The sequence below is a fragment of the Boleophthalmus pectinirostris genome, unplaced genomic scaffold (assembly GCF_026225935.1).
Source record: "Boleophthalmus pectinirostris isolate CB_2022bp ecotype Guang Dong unplaced genomic scaffold, ASM2622593v1 HiC_scaffold_5, whole genome shotgun sequence".
NCBI lineage: Eukaryota > Metazoa > Chordata > Actinopteri > Gobiiformes > Gobiidae > Boleophthalmus > Boleophthalmus pectinirostris.
The window spans coordinates 35316969-35337688 of record NW_026571404.1 but is presented as its reverse complement, the minus strand read 5'-3'; the positions used below and the strand labels follow the sequence as shown (position 1 = coordinate 35337688).

General features: G+C 40.4%; 1 protein-coding gene across 1 annotated transcript in view; it reads left to right on the top strand.

The window, feature by feature from the left end:
- LOC110153137 (EMAP like 6) overlaps window positions 1–20720 on the top strand; it is a 139250-nt gene that overhangs the window by 117510 nt on the left and 1020 nt on the right. The window contains exons 24-44 of the mRNA XM_055162877.1: window positions 754–895; window positions 1827–1979; window positions 2597–2728; window positions 2913–3001; window positions 3311–3487; window positions 4181–4415; window positions 4582–4708; window positions 9042–9120; window positions 9233–9362; window positions 10213–10311; window positions 11613–11633; window positions 12497–12670; window positions 13659–13867; window positions 14120–14277; window positions 15836–15950; window positions 17178–17366; window positions 17638–17810; window positions 18000–18159; window positions 18244–18347; window positions 18427–18580; window positions 18930–19030. Of these exons, the coding sequence (XP_055018852.1) occupies window positions 754–895; window positions 1827–1979; window positions 2597–2728; window positions 2913–3001; window positions 3311–3487; window positions 4181–4415; window positions 4582–4708; window positions 9042–9120; window positions 9233–9362; window positions 10213–10311; window positions 11613–11633; window positions 12497–12670; window positions 13659–13867; window positions 14120–14277; window positions 15836–15950; window positions 17178–17366; window positions 17638–17810; window positions 18000–18159; window positions 18244–18347; window positions 18427–18580; window positions 18930–19030 (2921 nt within the window). The remainder of the gene's footprint in view (window positions 1–753; window positions 896–1826; window positions 1980–2596; window positions 2729–2912; window positions 3002–3310; window positions 3488–4180; window positions 4416–4581; window positions 4709–9041; window positions 9121–9232; window positions 9363–10212; window positions 10312–11612; window positions 11634–12496; window positions 12671–13658; window positions 13868–14119; window positions 14278–15835; window positions 15951–17177; window positions 17367–17637; window positions 17811–17999; window positions 18160–18243; window positions 18348–18426; window positions 18581–18929; window positions 19031–20720) is intronic.

Below are 20720 nucleotides of genomic sequence, written 5' to 3'. Positions count from 1 at the left end.
TGTGTCTTTTGTCACTTTGGGCAGCTGTAAAGTTTTTAAAATGCTTTCTAAATAACGTTGGTATGGTAACAGATATTACATTCTTCAATTTCAATTTCTAGTTCACGCTGGCTACTGCCTAGTGAAGTAAATAACTTCTAGATAAAACAAAATGTGCAGATTTATGCATTAAAATTGGTGACAAAAATGACATCTCAAAAGTCTAATATTATTGTGGAAAAAATCACATTCATGACTTTAAAACAAGCTCTGTTCAAGTGTATTTTTAACTCAAGTGCTCAAATTTAGAAATAAATAAAATGTTAGTGGTCAGTGATGGAGGCCTGGTCCCACCTTGTTGCCATGGTGAGGGCCGTCTGCAGATCGATGAGCTCTGGGACACACCGTCACTGCACGTCCATTACACAGGGTTTATAGAGCCTCTAACATGGGTCTGGTCTCATAAACATGATCTATGGTCGATTCTACAAAGAGACTCCATGTTACTGTGCTTCTGATCTATAATAGAACAATATTTCATCATAACTAGGATCTTGGTTTGAAACATACCTTTCACAGAAGCAGCAATTGTGTTTTCTTATAGCATGTTTCAAAAGTGGCATCACAACATTTTATAGACTCACGGTCACAAAAGAAATTGAACTGAATGGCATTTTTACTATAAACAGTATAAAGAAGAGGGCCTTAGTCACCCATAGTATGCACCCATTGTATATATTGTATTTGTATTGTGTGTGTTCTGTGTGTGTACAGGGTCACATGGAGGGGGAGGTGTGGGGGCTGGCATCTCACCCTCTGCTGCCCATCTGTGCCACGGTCAGTGACGATAAGACCCTGAGACTGTGGGAGACCTCCGCCAACCACCGCATGGTCGCTGTGCGCAAACTCAAGAGAGGTCTGTGTGCATGTGTGTGGAGACTAATGCCCAGAATGAATGGGTTTGTTTGGAAGTACATGTAAAAGAAGACACATTATGCTTTTTTCAGATATTTAGTATTAAGCTAAAACGTATGAAGGTCATTACTTTACCATAACATTGATCTAAAATGGCATAATAATTGAAACTGGTCAATGGATTTCCTGTTTAAATGTCCTATATTACATAAAATCAACTCTTCTGAGCTTTGAGCCGTGTTATAATGTTGTTACCTCATCAAAAACATACCTGAGTTATGTTTTGTTTCATCAACGCATGTTTGAGAAACCTTTTATCTACATTTCCAAAGCTCAAAATACTCAGTTCCACCTTGTGACGTCATGAAGCGGTAGTTTTCATGATAACAGCTCCTTTTACCTTATGTTCAGTAAAGACTGGCAATTCAAAGGCTGAAATCATCCAAATGAATCTAGTGAAAGTGAACTTGATTTAAAAACACAGTGGAGCACTTCCTGTATTAGCACATGACATCACAAGGTGGAACGGGGATTTGGATTTGTGTGTGTGAATGTATGAATGAAGATGAAGAAACAACATTATAACATGATCGTAAGGCCCCTTTAAAGAAGAGACATTATGCTTTTTTCAGATATTTTGTATAAAGCGAAAACATATAGAAACATATGGAGACTACTTCACATTTTGAATATTGATCTAAAATAGCATAAGAGTAGAAACTGGCCAGTTGACTTTCTGTTTAAAACTACAAAACTGACCCGGACATTTTAAAGCAGTTCAACGCAGAAAGAATTGAATTTTCATTTACAAAAATGACTATGTGACATTTTTTAACCATGCACGTATAAGCAGCACACTACACATTGCGTAGGGTGCTCTCTTTGCCATAATTTAAGCAGACAGGTAAATATGGAATCTGTGTTGTGTCCAGGGGGTCGTTGCTGTGCTTTCTCGCCCGATGGGAAGGCCCTGGCCGTGGGGCTGAACGATGGAGGGGTCCTGGTGGTGAACGCAGACACTCTGGAGGATCTGATCAGCTTCCACCACAGACGAGACGCCATCTCTGACATACGCTTCAGCCCAGGTACAGTCTCATTTAGTGTTCGCCTGTGTAAATGATATGTTGCTGTTTGTCTGTAGCATAGATAGATCATAATGTTCACTGTGAACAGCAACATTGAATTAAAGTGCATATGACAGGTTCTGATGGTTCTCTAATTCTGACTTTACACTGATCAAGAAACAATTTGTGAAGAAAAAATTTTAAAAATATTACATCACACTGAGAGAATTCTGCCCAAAGGTTTGTCACATTTTACACACAAGAAACACATTTTTCTGCTACTTTCAACATTACCTCAACAAAATAAAGTGTTTTCTTGTATTTTTATTTGCCAAATCATTGTTTCTATGTACATTAGATGAATTTTGGTAAGTCAGTTTGGTAACAGTTATGGAATTCCATAGTGTGATGAAGTAAAAATTGAAACCTAGAAAAATTGGAGAAAACATTTTTAAAACTTTTGTCAAATCTTATATTTTATATATAATGATGTTAACTGTGTCTTAGTAAAATGAGTGATCTAACCCGGCATAGGCACTTTAATTAAATTAATGTAGTTAATTTAGCTTACGACTTACTTACTTATGACTAAAATGTGCACTGTATATTTTTAACAGCCCTTATTTTTGTGTGTTCAGACTCGGGGAAATACCTGGCGGTGGCTTCACATGACAGTTTTGTGGACATCTATAATGTTCTGAGCAGTAAAAGAGTGGGCACGTGTAAAGGAGCGTCCAGCTACATCACACACATGGACTGGGACATGAGAGGTGGGGAGCACTGTCACAGCACAGAGATGAGAACTGATGCAGATGTGGGCAGGGATGCTCATTATTACTACTATTTATTTGCTCTTGAGCCACTGTTAACTTTTATCAAGGCAGATCTAGGACAAAAAGAAAGTGAATATACTGAAAATAGACTTTATTTTTATGACCTGCATCCATGTTGTAGGTAAACTGCTGCAGGTGAACTCTGGAGCCAAAGAGCAGCTTTTCTTTGAGGCGCCGAGAGGAAAGAGACAAACGATCAGAAACACTGAGGTGGGTGTGTGAAGCTCTTATGTACCACTCACCTAGAATGGAATAAATGTTTTCCATTTAAAGGTCTTAAATTACACATTATTCACACTTTAGTAGAGAAAGTATTTTGTATTTGTATTTCTATCTTAAAACCATACTTCAGAATATTCTCCAAGGAGTAGTAAATAGTTTAATTTCATGCATGTTTAAGTTATCCTGTTGAATGAAAATGTTTATAGATTGCTTTTAAAGTAACTATTAGAAAGTATTTCTTAGTTATGAATCTAATATAGTATAAAATCCTGTCTTAAGCAGTGTTTGTGTGTGTAGTTGGAGAGGATGGAGTGGGCCAGCTGGACGTGTGTGCTGGGAGCGAGCTGTGACGGAATATGGCCGACTCACAGTGACATCACAGACATCAACGCGGCGTCTCTCACAAGAGACAGAACTCTGCTCGCCACTGGGGACGACTTTGGCTTCCTCAAACTCTTCAGCTACCCTGTCAGAGTAAGAACACCAGACAATCATTATATCAGACTTTATTATAGAACTTTTAAGTGTTTGTAAAGAGAAACATAGGTAACTGAATAGGCACACACTAAGCTAATGTAGACTAAATTGTAGTAGTTTGTAGTTTGAGATAGGACTCAGACACAGAAGTGTCCTCTGCTGAAGTATTTATTCTATTTGTGTACTTTTTTAACATGTTGTCAGTGACATCCACTCACAGCTCCGTTTCACTGCCTTATCGTTAAATATGTATTAATTTCTGCACTTGGCAAAAACGTCATAGTGATAAAACTGGACAGGAAGCAGTGACACTAACAGTGACGTTGACGGGGCTATTGTGCATAGAGCCTATTGTACAAATTATACAAGTTTTACTTCTTGTTTACAATATGGTAACATTATTGAAATACCTCTACGTATGTCATAACTGCTGCCTGCATCCAACCAGGAAGTTAAATTAGAAACTTCACCAAAATTCTAAATTTGTAGTAAAATCGTACATATTACATGTTGTGCAGTCTTACCTGTCATATGCTCTTTAAAAGGTCTGTAGAGGTACTACATTTAAGCTAGCATTGTTAGTTTTTAATGTGCTAATGGCTAACACACTAAAATATAATTAAACATAGGAATTAGCCCATAATAATTTGCCATGTCTTTGTTTTATGTGTGTTTTTGTGTCTTCTCCAGGGACAGTTCGCTCGCTTTAAGAGGTACGTGGGTCATAGCGCTCAGGTGACCAATGTCCGCTGGGCCCAGGATGACTCTGCCCTCCTCACTGTGGGCGGGGCTGACACCGCCCTCATGATCTGGACCAGAGAGCGAGGGGGCGTGATCACAGGAGAGGGGGAGGTGCCTCTGTTTCGGGACAACAGGCCTCTGGTGGACAGTGAGGAGTCTGACGATGACACAGAGGAGGATGGAGGTCAGTGCACAGAAGGGCTGAAGTTGACATGACGTGCTGTTCCATTAGTTGACTAAAAGGGGACGTGGCAAAAGCTCTCAAAATGATCACATCTGTGTATCTGATCTAAACTGCAAAACTACACCTGCATGGGAGGCTTACTTTGCTTGTCTCTCTCTCTCTGTAGGCTATGACAGTGACGTGGCGCGGGAGAAGACGGTGGATTACAGCACTAAGATGTACGCCGGCAGCATCCGAGAGATGAGAGGCACCAAGCCCCAGCACCAGCAGAGAGAGCTGTGTGCAGAGGAGAGGTATGTTCCCACACACTGTATGACCAGCAGAGGGCGCTGTGTGCAGAGGAGAGGTATGCCTCTACTCACTGTGCAGGAGTTAGAGCTAACGCATCAGCACAGACATAGATCACTCTCATGTGGTACAGTGATTAGCAATGAAGGCTTTCATTGGATGTGTTGTTTTTCTCCTTGTACTCTAGTTTTGTATTTATAATTAATGTTTAGGGTGACCAGATTTTCAAAATTCAAAACAGGGACACATCTGGGTGGGTATCGTTGGGGATTGAATAAAATTGTGAAAAGAGCATAACAATGCCCATTTTTGACCCTGTGGGTCAGTCATAATCTAAGGGACTTCTTTGTTTTTTCTTATGGTCATTTTCAAGCATGTTTTTCTGTATTCTATCTAAACAAATGATTCCCCCCATTACTGTTGGTGAGTATCAGATTGGTCTAAATAGGGACACCTGGAATATTTGCTATATAAAATTGGGACAAAGCTATGGTTGGAAATATGGGGGCCCGGGACAAGAAGCCTCATATTGGCCCCCCTCTAATATAAATTAATAGGACAAGGGTCCAATTCTGGGCCCTTGAAACCCTGGGGCCCGGGACAACAGAACCCTTTGTCCCTTCCTGTCTACTACCCTGCAGAGGACACAGGGCTCAAAACTGGGATTGTCCCTGGTCAATAGGGACATCTGGTCACTCTGTTGATGTTGACTACTAATGCTCGTTATGCTTAACCCCTAACATTTAAATGTGCAGAAATATAACTATACATGTATTTAATTTCATCTATTGGTGTGTGCTTGTGTGTTTATTTTATTAATCAAACTAAATGATCTGATGCATGCCCTCCTGCATGCCCAGTGTAACTTAAGACTCGTGTCTTCCTAATAATAAACAGTAAACACCTTCTATGGCTGATCGCTGCAACTTGGCATTTGGAAAAGCTTTATTTGAAACACTGAAAACCACCAATCAAAACATATATTTCTAAGTTGCATGGTTGCTGTTTCATAAGAGCTAATAGCTGAAACGCTCAATAAGAAATGGCACACCAAAGGGTACACATGTTTTTTACAAGGACAGATAAGTAAAATGAAACTGCACATGTCCCACTGGGGTACCCTTACTTGTTGAGTGTTGATTTTGCCTGTGGAAACTCTTAATATCTGTGTTGTGTTTTAACTTGCATTCCCCTGGAGGCAGGGCATTGTCAAGTAAGTATGACAGGTCTGATAGAGCTGTTACAACAGCATCAGGCTGTTTCTGAGACATAAAGCCTCGTGGACACTATAGCAAGTGACCACTGACACATGACACTCCAATATTAGAAAGTAGTAGTGTTGTCATAATACTGAAATTTCATACTCGATTTCAATACTAAAGAATAGACTTATACTCAATGCTGATTCTGGTGATGAAAAAAAAAAAACACTTGGACAATTTTCAGAACAAAATAATAGTGCTTTCTTTATGTTACCATGTGCTTCTATACTGGTGTTGGTTCAATAACACACTAAAATTGTTTAAGAAAAGTAAAATTTTATCATATAATTGGCTTTTTTCAGTATCGATACTAGATAAATTGATTATCTATTTTCGATATAGATCCGTATCTGATTTTTTATAGTTTTGACAACCTTTGAAAGTGTATACATAAATGTTTATAAAATACTTTTTAGAAGATGTTGTTAAAAAATAAGTTCTGATTTCTTGCTGACCATTCGCTGCCTAAACACAGGAGTTCTTGTTGCCGCCTGCAGTACACGGATGTGGAGGAAGGGGCTTGTGGTGTGTGTGCTCTCTGGGTGTGTGTAGTCTCTGTGGTGTGTGTGCTGTGTGTGTGTGTGTCTGTGTGTGTCTGTGCTCTGTGTGTGTGTGTGTGTCTGTGTGTGTGTGTGTGTCTGTGTGGTGTGTCTGTGTGTGTGTGCTGTGTGTCTGTGTGTGTGTGTGTCTGTGTGTGTGTCTGTGTGTGTGTGTGTGTGTGTGTGTGTGTGTGTGTGCTCTGTGTGTGTGTGTGTGTCTGTGTGTGTGTGTCTGTGTGTGTGTGTGTGTGTCTGTGCTGTGTGTGTGTGTGTGTGTCTGTGTGTGTGTGTGTGTGTGTGTGTGTCGTGTGTGTGTCTGTGTGTGTGTGTGTGTGTGTGTCTGTGTGCTCTGTGTGTGTGTCTGTGTGTGTGTGTGTGTCTGTGTGTGTGTGTGTGTGTCTGTGTGTGTGTGTGTGTGTGTCTGTGTGTGTGTGTGTCTGTGCTGTGTGTCTGTGTGTGTGTGTGTCTGCTCTGTGTGTGTGTGTGTGTGTCTGTGTGTGTCTGTGTCTGTGTGTGTGTGTGTGTCTGTGTGTGTGTGTGTGTGTCTGTGCTCTGTGTGTGTGTGTCTGTGTGTGTGTCTGTGTGTGTGTGTGTCTGTGTGTCTGTGTGTCTGTGTGTGTGTCTGTGTGTGTGTGTGTGTGTCTGTGCTCGTGTGTGTCTGTCTCTGTGCTCTGTGTGTGTGTGTGTGTCTGTGCTCTGTGTGTCTGTGTGTGTGTGTGTGTGTGTGTGTGTGTGTCTGTGCTCTGTGTGTCTGTGTGTGTGTGTGTGTGTGTGTGTGTCTGTGTGTGTGTGTGTGTGTGTGTGTGTCTGTGTGTGTGTGTGTGTGTGTCTGTGTGTCTGTGTGTGTGTCTGTGTGTGTGTGTGTGTCTGTGCTCTGTGTGTGTGTGTGTGTGTGTGTGTGTGTGTGTGTGTGTGTGTGTGTGTGTGTGTGTGTGTGTGTGTGTGTGGGAGACAGGTGGAAGACATCGAAACACAAATATTTCAAATTGATTTAATTGTCTGCTTATTTTATTTTATTTTTAATTGTATTTTAATATTGTGCTTTTTTGGCATAAAGTTAAAATATGATTACCATTCAAGTAAATAAAATTAAGCTATTTAAACCTTGTGTGTTGTGAGTGGTGTGTGGTGTTGTGCGTCTGTGTCTTTCTAAAGCTCTTTACTTGGTTCTGTCCCTCTGCTCTCCAGGGGATCCAGGTAACTCTGTCCACCTGTCCAATGTCCCTCCATGCTAATGTATCTGTGCTTTATTAGCATTAGCCACATTAGCCACATTAGCATTAGACCCATAGACTGTATATATAAATGGACATAGCTAACGTGCTCGCCGCCGCGTTCCGAAGAGGAAGTGAACATGATTGTGAAGTGGTTGCTTTGAACTCTGGTTGTATTGAAAACACGTCACCTCTCTCTCTGTAACTGCTACTGTGACAGTTAAAATGTTTGTACTAACCCACTCTACGTGATTCTGAGGTTTTTATTCTCTATTTTGTCTCTAAATTAAAACATGAATATTAATATTTAGGGATGTAACAATATCCAGATCTCTCGGTACAATATTATCATGATATGCTTCTCACGGTACAATATTTATTGCGATATTTTGGAGTTGCAAATATAATTCTAGATAGGACACTTTTTTGCTTAAAAATACCTTGACAAGATTTTGGTGCAAATTTTTACTGTCAGAATCTTAAGAATTCAAGTAAAAAACATATTTCTTCACGTTGTCTGTGCTGAATTGAATCATGGGACATGTAGTTCCCTATGTTTATTAGCTGTTCCTACTAAAGAACAATGCATTTAAACAAAGGAACTTATAATTTGATATATTGTGACAGCTCTCGATATTACAGTGAGACTTCTAATGATACGATATCATGATATTTTGGTTTTTGTTTCATCCCTGTTATTAATAGACCAATGCGATGCCTGTTTTCCCTGAGGTCACTCTTGCTATCGTTAGCAGCAGGTTTGATTGACAGTGCCGTTGCTAAGCACCAGCACCCCTCCAAACCAGCGGTATGAACGAGATGGGGCATGTACCTTCAACAGCTTCGCTCCTGATTGGATTTTTAAGTTAACGCTTGAATTTCCAAATATGGTCCATGGTTGCAGATTAACCGCTACAACTGCGAGCCTCGCTGAGCTTCATTTGACTGGAGCCGAACTCTGTGGAACACGTCACACTCCTTTAGTCCACTTCTATTATACAGTCTATGGTTAGACCTTACCTAAATCTATTCCTGGAACTTCAGAAATCTTGCCTGTGTTTTAACAGCTTTATTTTCATGCATTTTTTCCCATGGATCAAAAACTTTCCAAACTCACTCCAAGTTTGCATCCTGACGTCTTCCTCATTGACAGTGGTTATAAAGTCTCACTAAAAGGGAGGTTGATTTGTCCATACAATGGTTGTGGTGTCATCGGTTCCTCCACCTGTCTGTTTGTTTGTCAAAAAATGTATCCGTATAATAAAATAAAACATTTTAAATATGATTAAAAAAAATTGAAATCCTTGAATGTCTGTCTTGTAGGCCTCCAGTGAGTCGAGCAACGCCACAGCCCGAAAAGCTGCAGAAGAACAATGTCTCCAAGAAGAAACGCGTGGTGGAGGTGTGTTATATGAAATCATAAAGGATCTTATTTGTCTTGTAAGGCATTGCTGTGAAATGTGCGCAAAGCCTCTGTGTGGATATGTGTGTTATTATTGTGAATGTGTGTGTAGGATCTTGAGCTGGAGCACGTGTTCGGCTTTAGAGGCTACGACTGTCGGAACAACCTGCACTACCTCAACGACGGCACAGAGATCGTGTACCACACCGCCGCCACCGCCATCGTGCACAGCTTCAGCAACGGTAACCATGGAAACACATATGGATACGCAATAATATAGTAACAGTACAATCAAAAAAATATCAGCAGAGTTCAACTGTACAATTAAATAAGAATGTTGTGTATCTATTGTGTATTTCAAACTCTTTCCATAGTTGGCAAAATCCTTCGTCATGATACATCTTTTTATACCATTATGATAAGTAAAGATCATCTTTGTTAATACAGCAGAGCAGAATAGTTTAAAAATATAAATATTATCGTGTTTCATGTAGGGATGTACTGTTCTAGCTTTTTCATATACGATACCAATTTTGATGCTTTGGCTACTTTTGTATCTGTTGATATTTGATATTAACTGATACTAGAGTAGGGACTGAAAAAGGCATTTTATTTCCATTTACTACATTTGGATCCAGCTAATTTTACTGGATCGGCGCTGGTACTTGGTGCATACCTAGTATCATATAGTGACAGAGATCTAAAACTATCAAAAGGTCCAAATAATTAAATGATTTTTCAGTATCAGTTCCTGCTCAAATGAAAATCTAGTTTCAGTTCTAATTTTAGTGTTGGTTAACATCAGGGCATCTCCCCATATCTTCTCATAACCCCATATTACAAAAGGCAAATGACTTTACTCCTTTTTATCATACAAATTAAGCTTTAGTAGTAAAACAGTCCAAATACATACTGCCCTAGTCCAACCTCACCATCGCCTGTGTGAATGTGGTGTTTTGTGGTCAGAGAGTCCCTCGGCCCATTAGGGCAGACAGGCTTTTGTTACTCAGCCCTAGGGCAGCTGTGGCTACAGATGTAACATCAGCAGATTTGTTTTGTACTGACGATGTGATATGGTCTTGTGTTGTTCAGGGACTCAGAGCTTCTATCAGGAGCACACAGATGACATCCTGTGTCTGACAGTGAACCAGCACCCAAAGTACAAGAACACCATCGCCACGGGACAGATCGGTCTGTTACTGCATATACTACTGCGTTATATATACACTGTGTAATGTATGTGTGTGAGAGACTACTAATATGCACTCAGGGCCCTGCTTTACTCCTGCTTCTCTTTAACCTGCCTGCTTGTTTTACACTGACCCCAGTTCACTAATACACTTTGAGAACAGAATGATCTAATATACAGTTTAAAGGTGCCTTCTCTCAACCCATTTTAAATCATTTTGAAGTAGTGTTACTCTGTTTTTTATATTTATTCTTCAGTAATGTATTTTACCACACTTTTATTTTATTTTATTATTAAATAATGATTTAAGTTATTTTGACCAAGCAAACTGTAATAGATCTTTTCATGATTTATAGTTACATGTGCGTTTTCATATGATATAGTTGGCAGGAATAAATCACAGGATCACATATTAGTTATACTTCCTTGTATTTTGTAAAAGCAGGTCCACAAGTTAAAATTGAAAAAGTTGGAACATGTTTTCTCATCACTGAACACTCAACACACAAAACAATTAGCATTTTTAGAATATAAACATAGAATAGTGAAGCTGGTTTTAGTAATACGTATGTTATACAAGAAAATACCATCACTCCTATGTTTAGAAATTATATATATAGGGGGTTTTCAGAGGCCGAGGGGTATAATAATGTATATCTTTCCACCATTTTTTTCTTTGTGGTTAGTCACACTGTATGCAGTCTGCACTTTTTCTGAACATGGGTTGCCAGAACCTTAACCTACAGATACAGGCCAAATACAAGTTTATCTTATTCTCAGTGTATATATAGCTCATACTGCAGCTGCAGAGGCTGCACTAGCACTGATTCATGATTAACTGTAGATGCTGGGGTTTAGGTAGTGACCATTCAAATCAGAGAGAAGCATTTTATTTTTAACCCAACTAGATTTCAGCATTAAAACTGGCAACTTCTTCTCATCTTGAGAAACAAAACCACAAAATTATAACAAAAACAACTTGTCCGTTATGTCCAGTGTTTGTGTAATTAGCAGTAGAATTGTTACCAGTAAAACCTATATTTGATTTAAACATGTTTACCTCATACCTGGGGACACAGTTAGGTCATATGGAATTTAAAGTCTGAATTTTACATATACTTTAACTATAAACCATAGCGCAACCGTTTTAGCAGTAGTAACAGGAAGCACTAACCTGAGTTACAGTTTGAACCTCTGTACACTGGAGCATGAGCCTCAGGTCAGGTTTTCATGTTTTGGTTTTGTTCTTTTGTTTTTCTGTGTTTGGCTGGCCTCATTTCCACATCGCTCCCTCACTCTTCAGGTGACTGCAGCGAGTTTCCAGGTAACGACCGCACCGCCTCCCCATCGCAGAGGCCCCCAGGAGCCCGAGGCCACTGTCCTCTGTACACACACAGATTGTGTACACACAATGATTCTGTACAAACAAAGATTCTGTACACACAGATTCGACACTCATGTGACACCACAGTCCAGGCAAAACTGATGCAAAATGTTTTTTGAGTCTCTCAGCCAAACGGCATGTTTTGAGGAGGGATTTTTATAGAATTTACAGGTGCACAGCGTAACATTTTCTAGTGGAAGGTTCGCCACCCGCATGTCTCAATGGAAAGATTATTTCTTTGTCTAGAATGTTCCAGAGTATAGATTAAACCTATCAATGAGCAGGTTACAGCACTACTCTACATTACAGTTCAGATCTGTGGAGAGTCGCACCTATTCACTGAAGCAATTATTGTATTTTTGAGCAATAGAAATACCTGCAATGATTAAATGCTAGATGGATATGTTTACCAGGTAGTAGGATGGAACATTCCAGGGAAAGCAATAACAAGCGGGTAGTACACCGTCCAACAGAAAACTGGTGCAGTGCACCTTTAAAAACTCTAATTAATTTAGAATAATGTGTCCTAAATTAACATAAAATATTTAGACTTGAAAGATGGCACAAATAAATACATTTAATATTGATAAAGTAAATACTTAAGTTAATAATATAACATAAATATAAATAATAAACTACAAATTGATTTAGTAAACAGTGCTAACGCTGCTCTCTGGCTCCTGGGGCATCTGCCAGCTGCCTGCCTCCCTGACTGCTCTGTTTGTCCTGGTCGTGCCCTCTCTCCTTCGCTTTGGTTCATTCTGATTCAAACTAAATCATGTCTCTCTCCCCCGTCTCCACAGGAAGCACCCCATCCATCCACATCTGGGACGCCCTGAGTAAGCAGACCCTCTCCATCCTGCGCTGCCCACACAGTAAAGGGGTGGGATACGTCAACTTCAGTGCCACAGGGAAACTGCTGCTGTCTGTGGGAGTGGAGCCTGAGCACACCATCACCGTGTGGAGGTGGCAGGAAGGTCTGTCCACACATGCACCGAGGATTTTAGAATGAAGTTGTGGTTGTTAAAAGTCCTACATTACACAAAACTGACTCCTGTGACCTTTAGGCCATAGTAGAACGTTACCTCATCAAAAGTATACCTGGAGTGTTTTGTTTTCTTCACTTATGTTTGAGTAATCCTGCTCTATTAGTCAATTTTCAAAGCTCAAAATGCACTGCTCCACCTTGTGATGTCATTTTTGGTAGTTTTCACATTAACAGCTAATTTTTACCTTTAGTTCTTTAGAGATTGGCAATTCCAGGGCTGAAATCCTCCAAATGATTCTAGTGAGGATGTATGGAGTTTAAAAACACAGTACTGCACTTTCTGAATTTTTTATACTATGATAAGATTTGAGCTGTAGAAGGTTGAATAAACCTCCATTCATTATATTTCTGAGCCAAGTACTAAAGTGTTTCATTCTGCTATTTTTTGTGCAGCTCATGTTTTTAATGATATTGTATTTTTGGGGATAATTCTGCTTTATGTTCATTGTGCCTTTTGGATACATGTTATATCTCTGTACCTCCCGCCCCTGTGTGGCGCTAGTTCAAATTTGTTATGTAATTAGCTGCCCGATATAAAAGGAGAGGAAAAGGCACATACAGGTGTTGCAGTGTGGAGGTGAACAGTCTTTTAACTGTCGTCTATGGAGTACTGAATCTGTGTATTTTGAATGGCTGTAAGGTATGCCAGTAAACAATTGAGCAACACAGTATTTTTGACTCTCTTTTATGGACGACACGTGTCCGAGACGCCACACATGCTCCATCTATAGTGAACCTTGCACAGGGCAAGTTTGGCCACTACAGTGCCTGTAGTATGAATTGGTTCCAGTTTTTATCATCTATATTTTATTCAGCAATATATTGTACTTCAAATTTGTTATGTTAACAGGCCTAAGTGAACCTGCTTCACACTAACACCAGCTCTGTGTGTGTGTCTATGTCTGTGTGTGTGACAGGGACACGTGTGTGCTGCCGGGCGGGGCATCCAGACCGAATCTTCGTGGTGGAGTTCAGACCAGACTCGGACACTCAGTTTGTGTCTGTGGGCATCAAACACGTGAAGTTCTGGACGCTGGCAGGAGGGGCGCTCATGTACAAGAAGGGCGTGGTGGGCACAGTGGAGGACGGGCGCCTGCAGACCATGCTCTCTGTGGCATTTGGGGCAGTGAGTACCAGCTCAGCTCTCTCAATACAAAACACTCAATATGTAAAGAATGTGAATAAAGTCATCACGTTTTTCCCTCATATTGATCAATAATAGCTTTAGACTGATCTTGAGCTATATCAAAACAAGTGTAAGAGCACATAGACTAGTAAACAGTACACCCTCTCTTTTATAAAGGACTTAGGATAAAGCTTTTAATAATTTGGTAATGGGAAAATAAGGTTAGTCTGATAATAAATGTGTGTTTTGTAGAATAACTTGACGTTCACGGGGGGCATAAATGGAGACGTGTACGTGTGGAGGGAACACTTCCTGCTCAGGGTGGTGGCTAAAGCTCACACCGGGCCTGTGTTCACCATGTACACCACCCTGAGGGACGGGCTCATCGTCACCGGAGGCAAAGAGAGGCCGTGAGTCAATATTATTGTTACTATAACTGTTACTACTCTAAACACATACATGGAAGTTTGTATAATGCCTTAGTCATCCATCAGAAAGGATGACAGAATTGAATTTTACATACTGTATTTTTTGGACTATTAAGTTGCATTTTTAAGGGGAAATTTATTTTATAAAATCAGAGACCAGGAACCGACATTTCATCTTGAAAGGCAAGTTATAGTAATAACAATAAAACAGAGAAAAACAGACTGTTAACGTCACATATGAACAGTTCTTCAGATAAACTATAACATAAACAACAGAACAGAACAAGTTTACCAAACTCTCCATCTCACTCCAAATCACTAAATCGATTGAATTTTTCATCCTCGGTGTCACTTCTGAGCAACTCCGTGACCTCTGGAGGTAAACGGAGCACCGCTTCCTCTTCTGTGTAGCTGTTGTCAGACTCAGCATCAGTTGAAGTTAGAATTATTCTGGCCTTTCTGAATCCCGACAGGATGGTTTTGGTGTCACTGAAGTCCAGGCTTTGTCCATCCATCCAATGACTTCCAGGAAAGTTGCATTGCCATTTTCGGCTCCATATATTGCTACTTGCAGCTTGTTATCAGCAAAAATATGATTTTCTTTTTGGGGACATTTGTGTTCAGTCTTCTCCATTGTCTTAATAAGTTTGTTTAAATTGGTACAGAAGTAATGGTGCAATTGACTGACATGATACAGACAGGACAGCAGCTCTTTCTGCAGGAGACATGCGCAGTAAAGCCAAGTGACGGTGGTATAGGAGTAATAGGAGTAGCAGATACTGACACAGAAGCCTAGAACACCCTCTTGTGGCTGTCAGGGTGACAATTATAATACATGAGTTGCACCAGAGTATAAGTGGCAGGAAACATCCAAACCATGAAAAAAGTGCGACTTATAGTCCCAAAAATAGGGTACATGGAAACAAACAGAAGAGGCACTATTACTATTAACATACTGTTACTGTTACTACTACTATTGCTATTGCTATTATTGTCCTAAACACATGCATAGATATAAAGTAGGTGAGGCTGTGAGTGAGTCACAGATTACTATTATTACCTGGTGAATAGTAATGCAAAGACTGTTGGTCTACATTGACATTTTACAGGTGCTTTTGGACTAGTGCAGCTGATATGTTTAGTGGTCTTGTGTCTCAGTTTTAATGTATAATAATGCACTTTTATGATTATTGAAAAGTCATATGAATGTTCTCCAGGTAAAGTAGAGAGAATCCCCTTTCCCACTCCTGCTTCTTTTCTGGGCCCTCCCACTGTCCTGCCTTGTTCCCTCCTTAGAGCACAAAATCCCACAGTCCTTGACTTGTGTCCTTTGAACTGCACATGCTGTACTTCTTAGTTGGTTCAAATTCCATGACATGATGAAAAGCTAAGCTAAAAAAAACAAAAAAATTCAATAACTGCTCAGTGTGTGAGACAAGTAGCCACAAAAGCAGGAGGGATACAAAGGTAATGCTTTTTTAATTTTATTTTTTTTTACATTTTTGTTTATTTTGGTTGACTCTGTGTTGTGTGCTCCTAGGACTAAAGAGGGCGGGGCGGTGAAACTGTGGGACCAGGAGATGAAGCGCTGCAGAGCCTTTCAGTTGGAGACCGGCCAGCAGGTGGAGTGTGTGCGCTCCGTCTGTAGAGGAAAGGTAACACACACACGGCTCTAACCTTTGTACACCTAATACATCTGAGATAACATGTACACTGCCATTAAACACACATTCAGTGTTTTTTTTCTATATGTTTACTGCTTTCTACATGTGATATACCTACAGAAGACATCAAATATATGAAGTAAGACACAGGTAATTCTGTAACAAAGAAAAGTGAAATAACTACTAAGTTGTTTTAAGTTTTTTTCATATTTTATACTCAAATCCTCCTTCTTTGCTTTGTTGAAAAATATTTAGTGGCTATTTAACTTTTTTTCTTTACTAAATGATTCCATATAACTTATTTATTTAAACATACTCTACAAGAGTGTTCAGAAACGCACTCTCATTCATTGCTTTTCCATAGATTTTACATCACATATTTGATGTCTTCTGTATGTATATCAAATGTAGAAAGTAGTAAACATATAGTTAAAAAATTTGAATGAGATGGTGTGTCCAAGTGTTTGATTGTGTACATGTTCATTGGTTAATAGGAAAATTTAAGGACAAAGGAATGTAATTTAGGCCTTTTTATGCATATGAATTTGTAATGTATAGTAGTATATTTTAAAGTTTCAAGGTAACGTAGAGAGTGAGAGAGATACTTTATTAATTCTGAGAGAAATTCAAGTTTTGCTGCAGCAAACTGTTACAGCTGATGTAGCTACAACATTTCTAATGTGCTTCACAGTGACCTCTGTGTGTCAGTCAAAAGCCTCAGTGCAGTTTAACTGGAGGACTTGTCGGGGGGGGTCACTAGATCTGTGTCTGAGCAGTTTGAGGAGAGGAAGAAAAGTCCCTCCCTCTTCTGTGTCCTGCAACATCACAGCAGCCTCCAGGGGGAGCCAGTTGAACACAACAGGAAAGGCCTCACTCCACTCTGGTGTTTTAGTTGGTGACAAAATGAACCATTCTCTGTGTTTCTTCTGGAAGATCTTCTGCCACATTTACTACCACATATGGTGTAAAAACTGTTCCTAACTTGTGCTCTTTGAACTGCACATGCTGCACTTCTTAGCTGGTTAAATTCTATAATAATGATGTTAAAGACTGAGCTCAACACAGTTTAAAAAACTGCTCAGTGTGTGAGCCATGTGGACACAAAAGCAGCCTACCAGTCTGTTTTTGTTATTTGAATATAATAGCTATGAATGAACAACAGCTATTACGAATTCTGATGTATGTTAAGCCCCAGTGTGGTGGTTTTTGTGTGCTCAGGGTAAGATCCTGGTGGGGACCAAAGATGGCGAGATTATCGAGGTGGGGGAGAAGAACGCGGCATCGAACATCCTGCTGGACAGTCACGGGCGAGGAGCTGTGTGGGGTCTGGCCACGCACCCAAACAAAGACCTGTGTATCACCGCTTCTGACGACTGCACCATCAGGCTGTGGGACCTGTGTGACAAGGTGCTCCCCCATCTCATCTTAGTTCATACACACACACACACACGTCCTGTAAAAACTAGTTTCATGTACATTCATTCAATAAAAAAAAAAAAATGATACTCCTGTGATCTTATGTGTACTTTATGCAGTACTTTATTATGATCTTGTATGCATACTTTTTGCAGTACTTTATTATGATCTTGTATGCATACTTTTTGCAGTACTTTATTATGATCTTGTATGCATACTTTTTGCAGTACTTGAGTTAGTGTGTCTCTCCTGTACTCTGCAGAAACTGTTGAACAAAGTGTGTGTGGGTCACGCGGCACGCTGTGTGAGCTACAGCGCAGATGGAGACATGCTCGCCGTGGGGATGAAGAATGGGGAGTTCCTGGTGCTCCTCTCCATCTCCCTCAAGATGTGGGCCAAGAAACGGGACCGCAGCGCCCCCATCCAGGACATACGGTACTACACTGTCCTGATACTGTGTGTCCAGAGGAGAAGGACTTTTGAAATGGCTATAAAAAAATTATCTATTTTTTCAATGTTCAAATGTCCTAAAAAACAGCGTAATGGAAGTGAAACCGCTATAGAGAAATAAATTCTCATAGAGGTATACTGTCTCATGTGTCCCTGGTGCCGTGTGCTGTGCAGGTTCAGTTCAGAGCGCCGCCTGCTGGCCGTGGCGGTGGATAACACTGTGGATGTGTACGACATGACGGCCGGCCCCAGTCTGAGCCGTCTGCTTTACTGCAGTGATATCCCAGCATGCATCCTGCAGCTGGACTTCTCTGCAGACAGCTCCTACCTGCAGGTCTACGACTTAGGATCTTTTTTATTATTATACAAGAGGCTTCTAGACCACAGCTCACTGTTCCAAACTGCTGTGTGTGTGCAGGTTTCCACTGGAGCCTACAAGCGTCTGGTGTTTGAGGCTCTCACAGGGAAACCGGTGGCAGATCAGAACATCATCGACAGAATCACCTGGGCCACGTGGACCAGGTACCAGTGGTGAAATAACCATATGTTATTAGGTTATATCACATGTACTGTGTGTTTTTTACCCTGCGTGTGCCCTCAGTATCCTAGGAGACGAGGTGCTGGGCATCTGGCCGCGCAGCGCAGATAAAGCAGATGTGATCTGTGCCTGTGTGTCCCACGCTGGAGCCAACATCGCCACGGGAGACGACTTTGGACTGGTCAAACTCTTCGACTTCCCCTGCACAGACAAGTTTGTGAGTAGCTCCTCAGCTCCTCCTTAGTTTAGAGGTTATACTGTCACTGCAGACAGTGGCCTGTGGAGGGGATTGATGTGGTGTAACTGTATGGAATTGTGTTGGTGTTATATTGTATTATTAGACATACTAAGTATAATTATTATTCATTATAAATTCTATATTTGAACATAAGGGAAGTGTGTGTGGCTGCTGTCACTCTGTGGGGGTGTGGGGACAATGACATCATGAGACCCTCCTCTGTGGGTGGAGCAGTAGACAGGGTGGTGCTTCCCTGTGTGTGTGTCTGTGTGTGTGTTTCTGTGTGTGTTTGCAGTCCTCTTGTTGACGTCTGTTCTTGTGTCCTCAGGCCAAACACAAGCGCTACCTCGGTCACTCGGCTCATGTGACCAACATCCGCTTCTCCAGCGAGGACAAGTTTGTGGTCAGCACTGGAGCAGATGACTGCAGGTACAGACCTCAGGGTTTCTGTGAAGTGAAATCTAATGACCACTGCAGGGAAGGCTAATGGACATACACATAGTACATACACATAGTACATAGCACAGTACATACGCACAGTACATACGCACAGTACATACACATAGTACATACACATAGTACATATGCACAGTACATACACACAGTACATACGCACAGTACATACTACATACACAGTACATAGTACATACACACAGTACATACACATAGTACATACGCACAGTACATACACACAGTACATACGCACAGTACATACACATAGTACATACACATAGTACATACACACAGTACATATGCACAGTACATACACACAGTACATACGCACAGTACATACACATACAGTACATACGCACAGTACATACACACAGTACATACACACAGTACATACACATAGTACATACACATAGTACATACACATAGTACATATAGCACAGTACATACACAGTACATACGCACAGTACATACGCACAGTACATACACATAGTACATACACATAGTACATACACACAGTACATACACAGTACATACACATAGTACATACACATAGTACATACACATAGTACATACACACAGTACATACACATAGTACATGCGCACAGTACATACGCACAGTACACATACGTACACACAGTACATACAGTACATACAGTACATACACACAGTACATACACACAGTACACATACACACATACGTACACATACATACATACACAGTACATACGCACAGTACATACGCACAGTACATACAGTACATACACAGTACATACATAGTACATACACATAGTACATACACATAGTACATACACATAGTACATACACATACACAGTACATACGTACATAGTACACATACGCACAGTACATACGCACAGTACATACACACATAGTACATACACAGTACATACACACACACAGTACATACACAGTACATAGTACATACACATAGTACATACACATAGTACATACACACAGTACACATACAGTACACGCACAGTACATACGCACAGTACATACGCACAGTACATACTACATAGCACAGTACATACACACAGTACACACAGTACATACACATAGTACATACATACACACAGTACATACGCACAGTACGCACAGTACATACACACATACATAGTACATAGTACATACGCACAGTACATACGTACATAGTACATACACATAGTACATACACACAGTACATACGCACAGTACATACGCACAGTACATACGCACAGTACATAGTACATACGCACAGTACATACAGTACACACATAGTACATACACATAGTACATACAGTACATACAGTACATACAGTACATACGCACAGTACATACGCACAGTACATACGCACAGTACATACACATAGTACATACACACAGTACATACACACAGTACATACGCACAGTACATACTCACACTACATACGCACACTACATACGCACAGTACATACGTATAGTACATACACATAGTACATACACATAGTACATACACACAGTACATACGCACAGTACATACGCACAGTACATACGCACAGTACATACACACAGTACATACACATAGTACATACGCACAGTACATACGCACAGTACATACATACAGTACATACGCACAGTACATACGCACAGTACATACGCACAGTACATACGCATAGTACATACACACA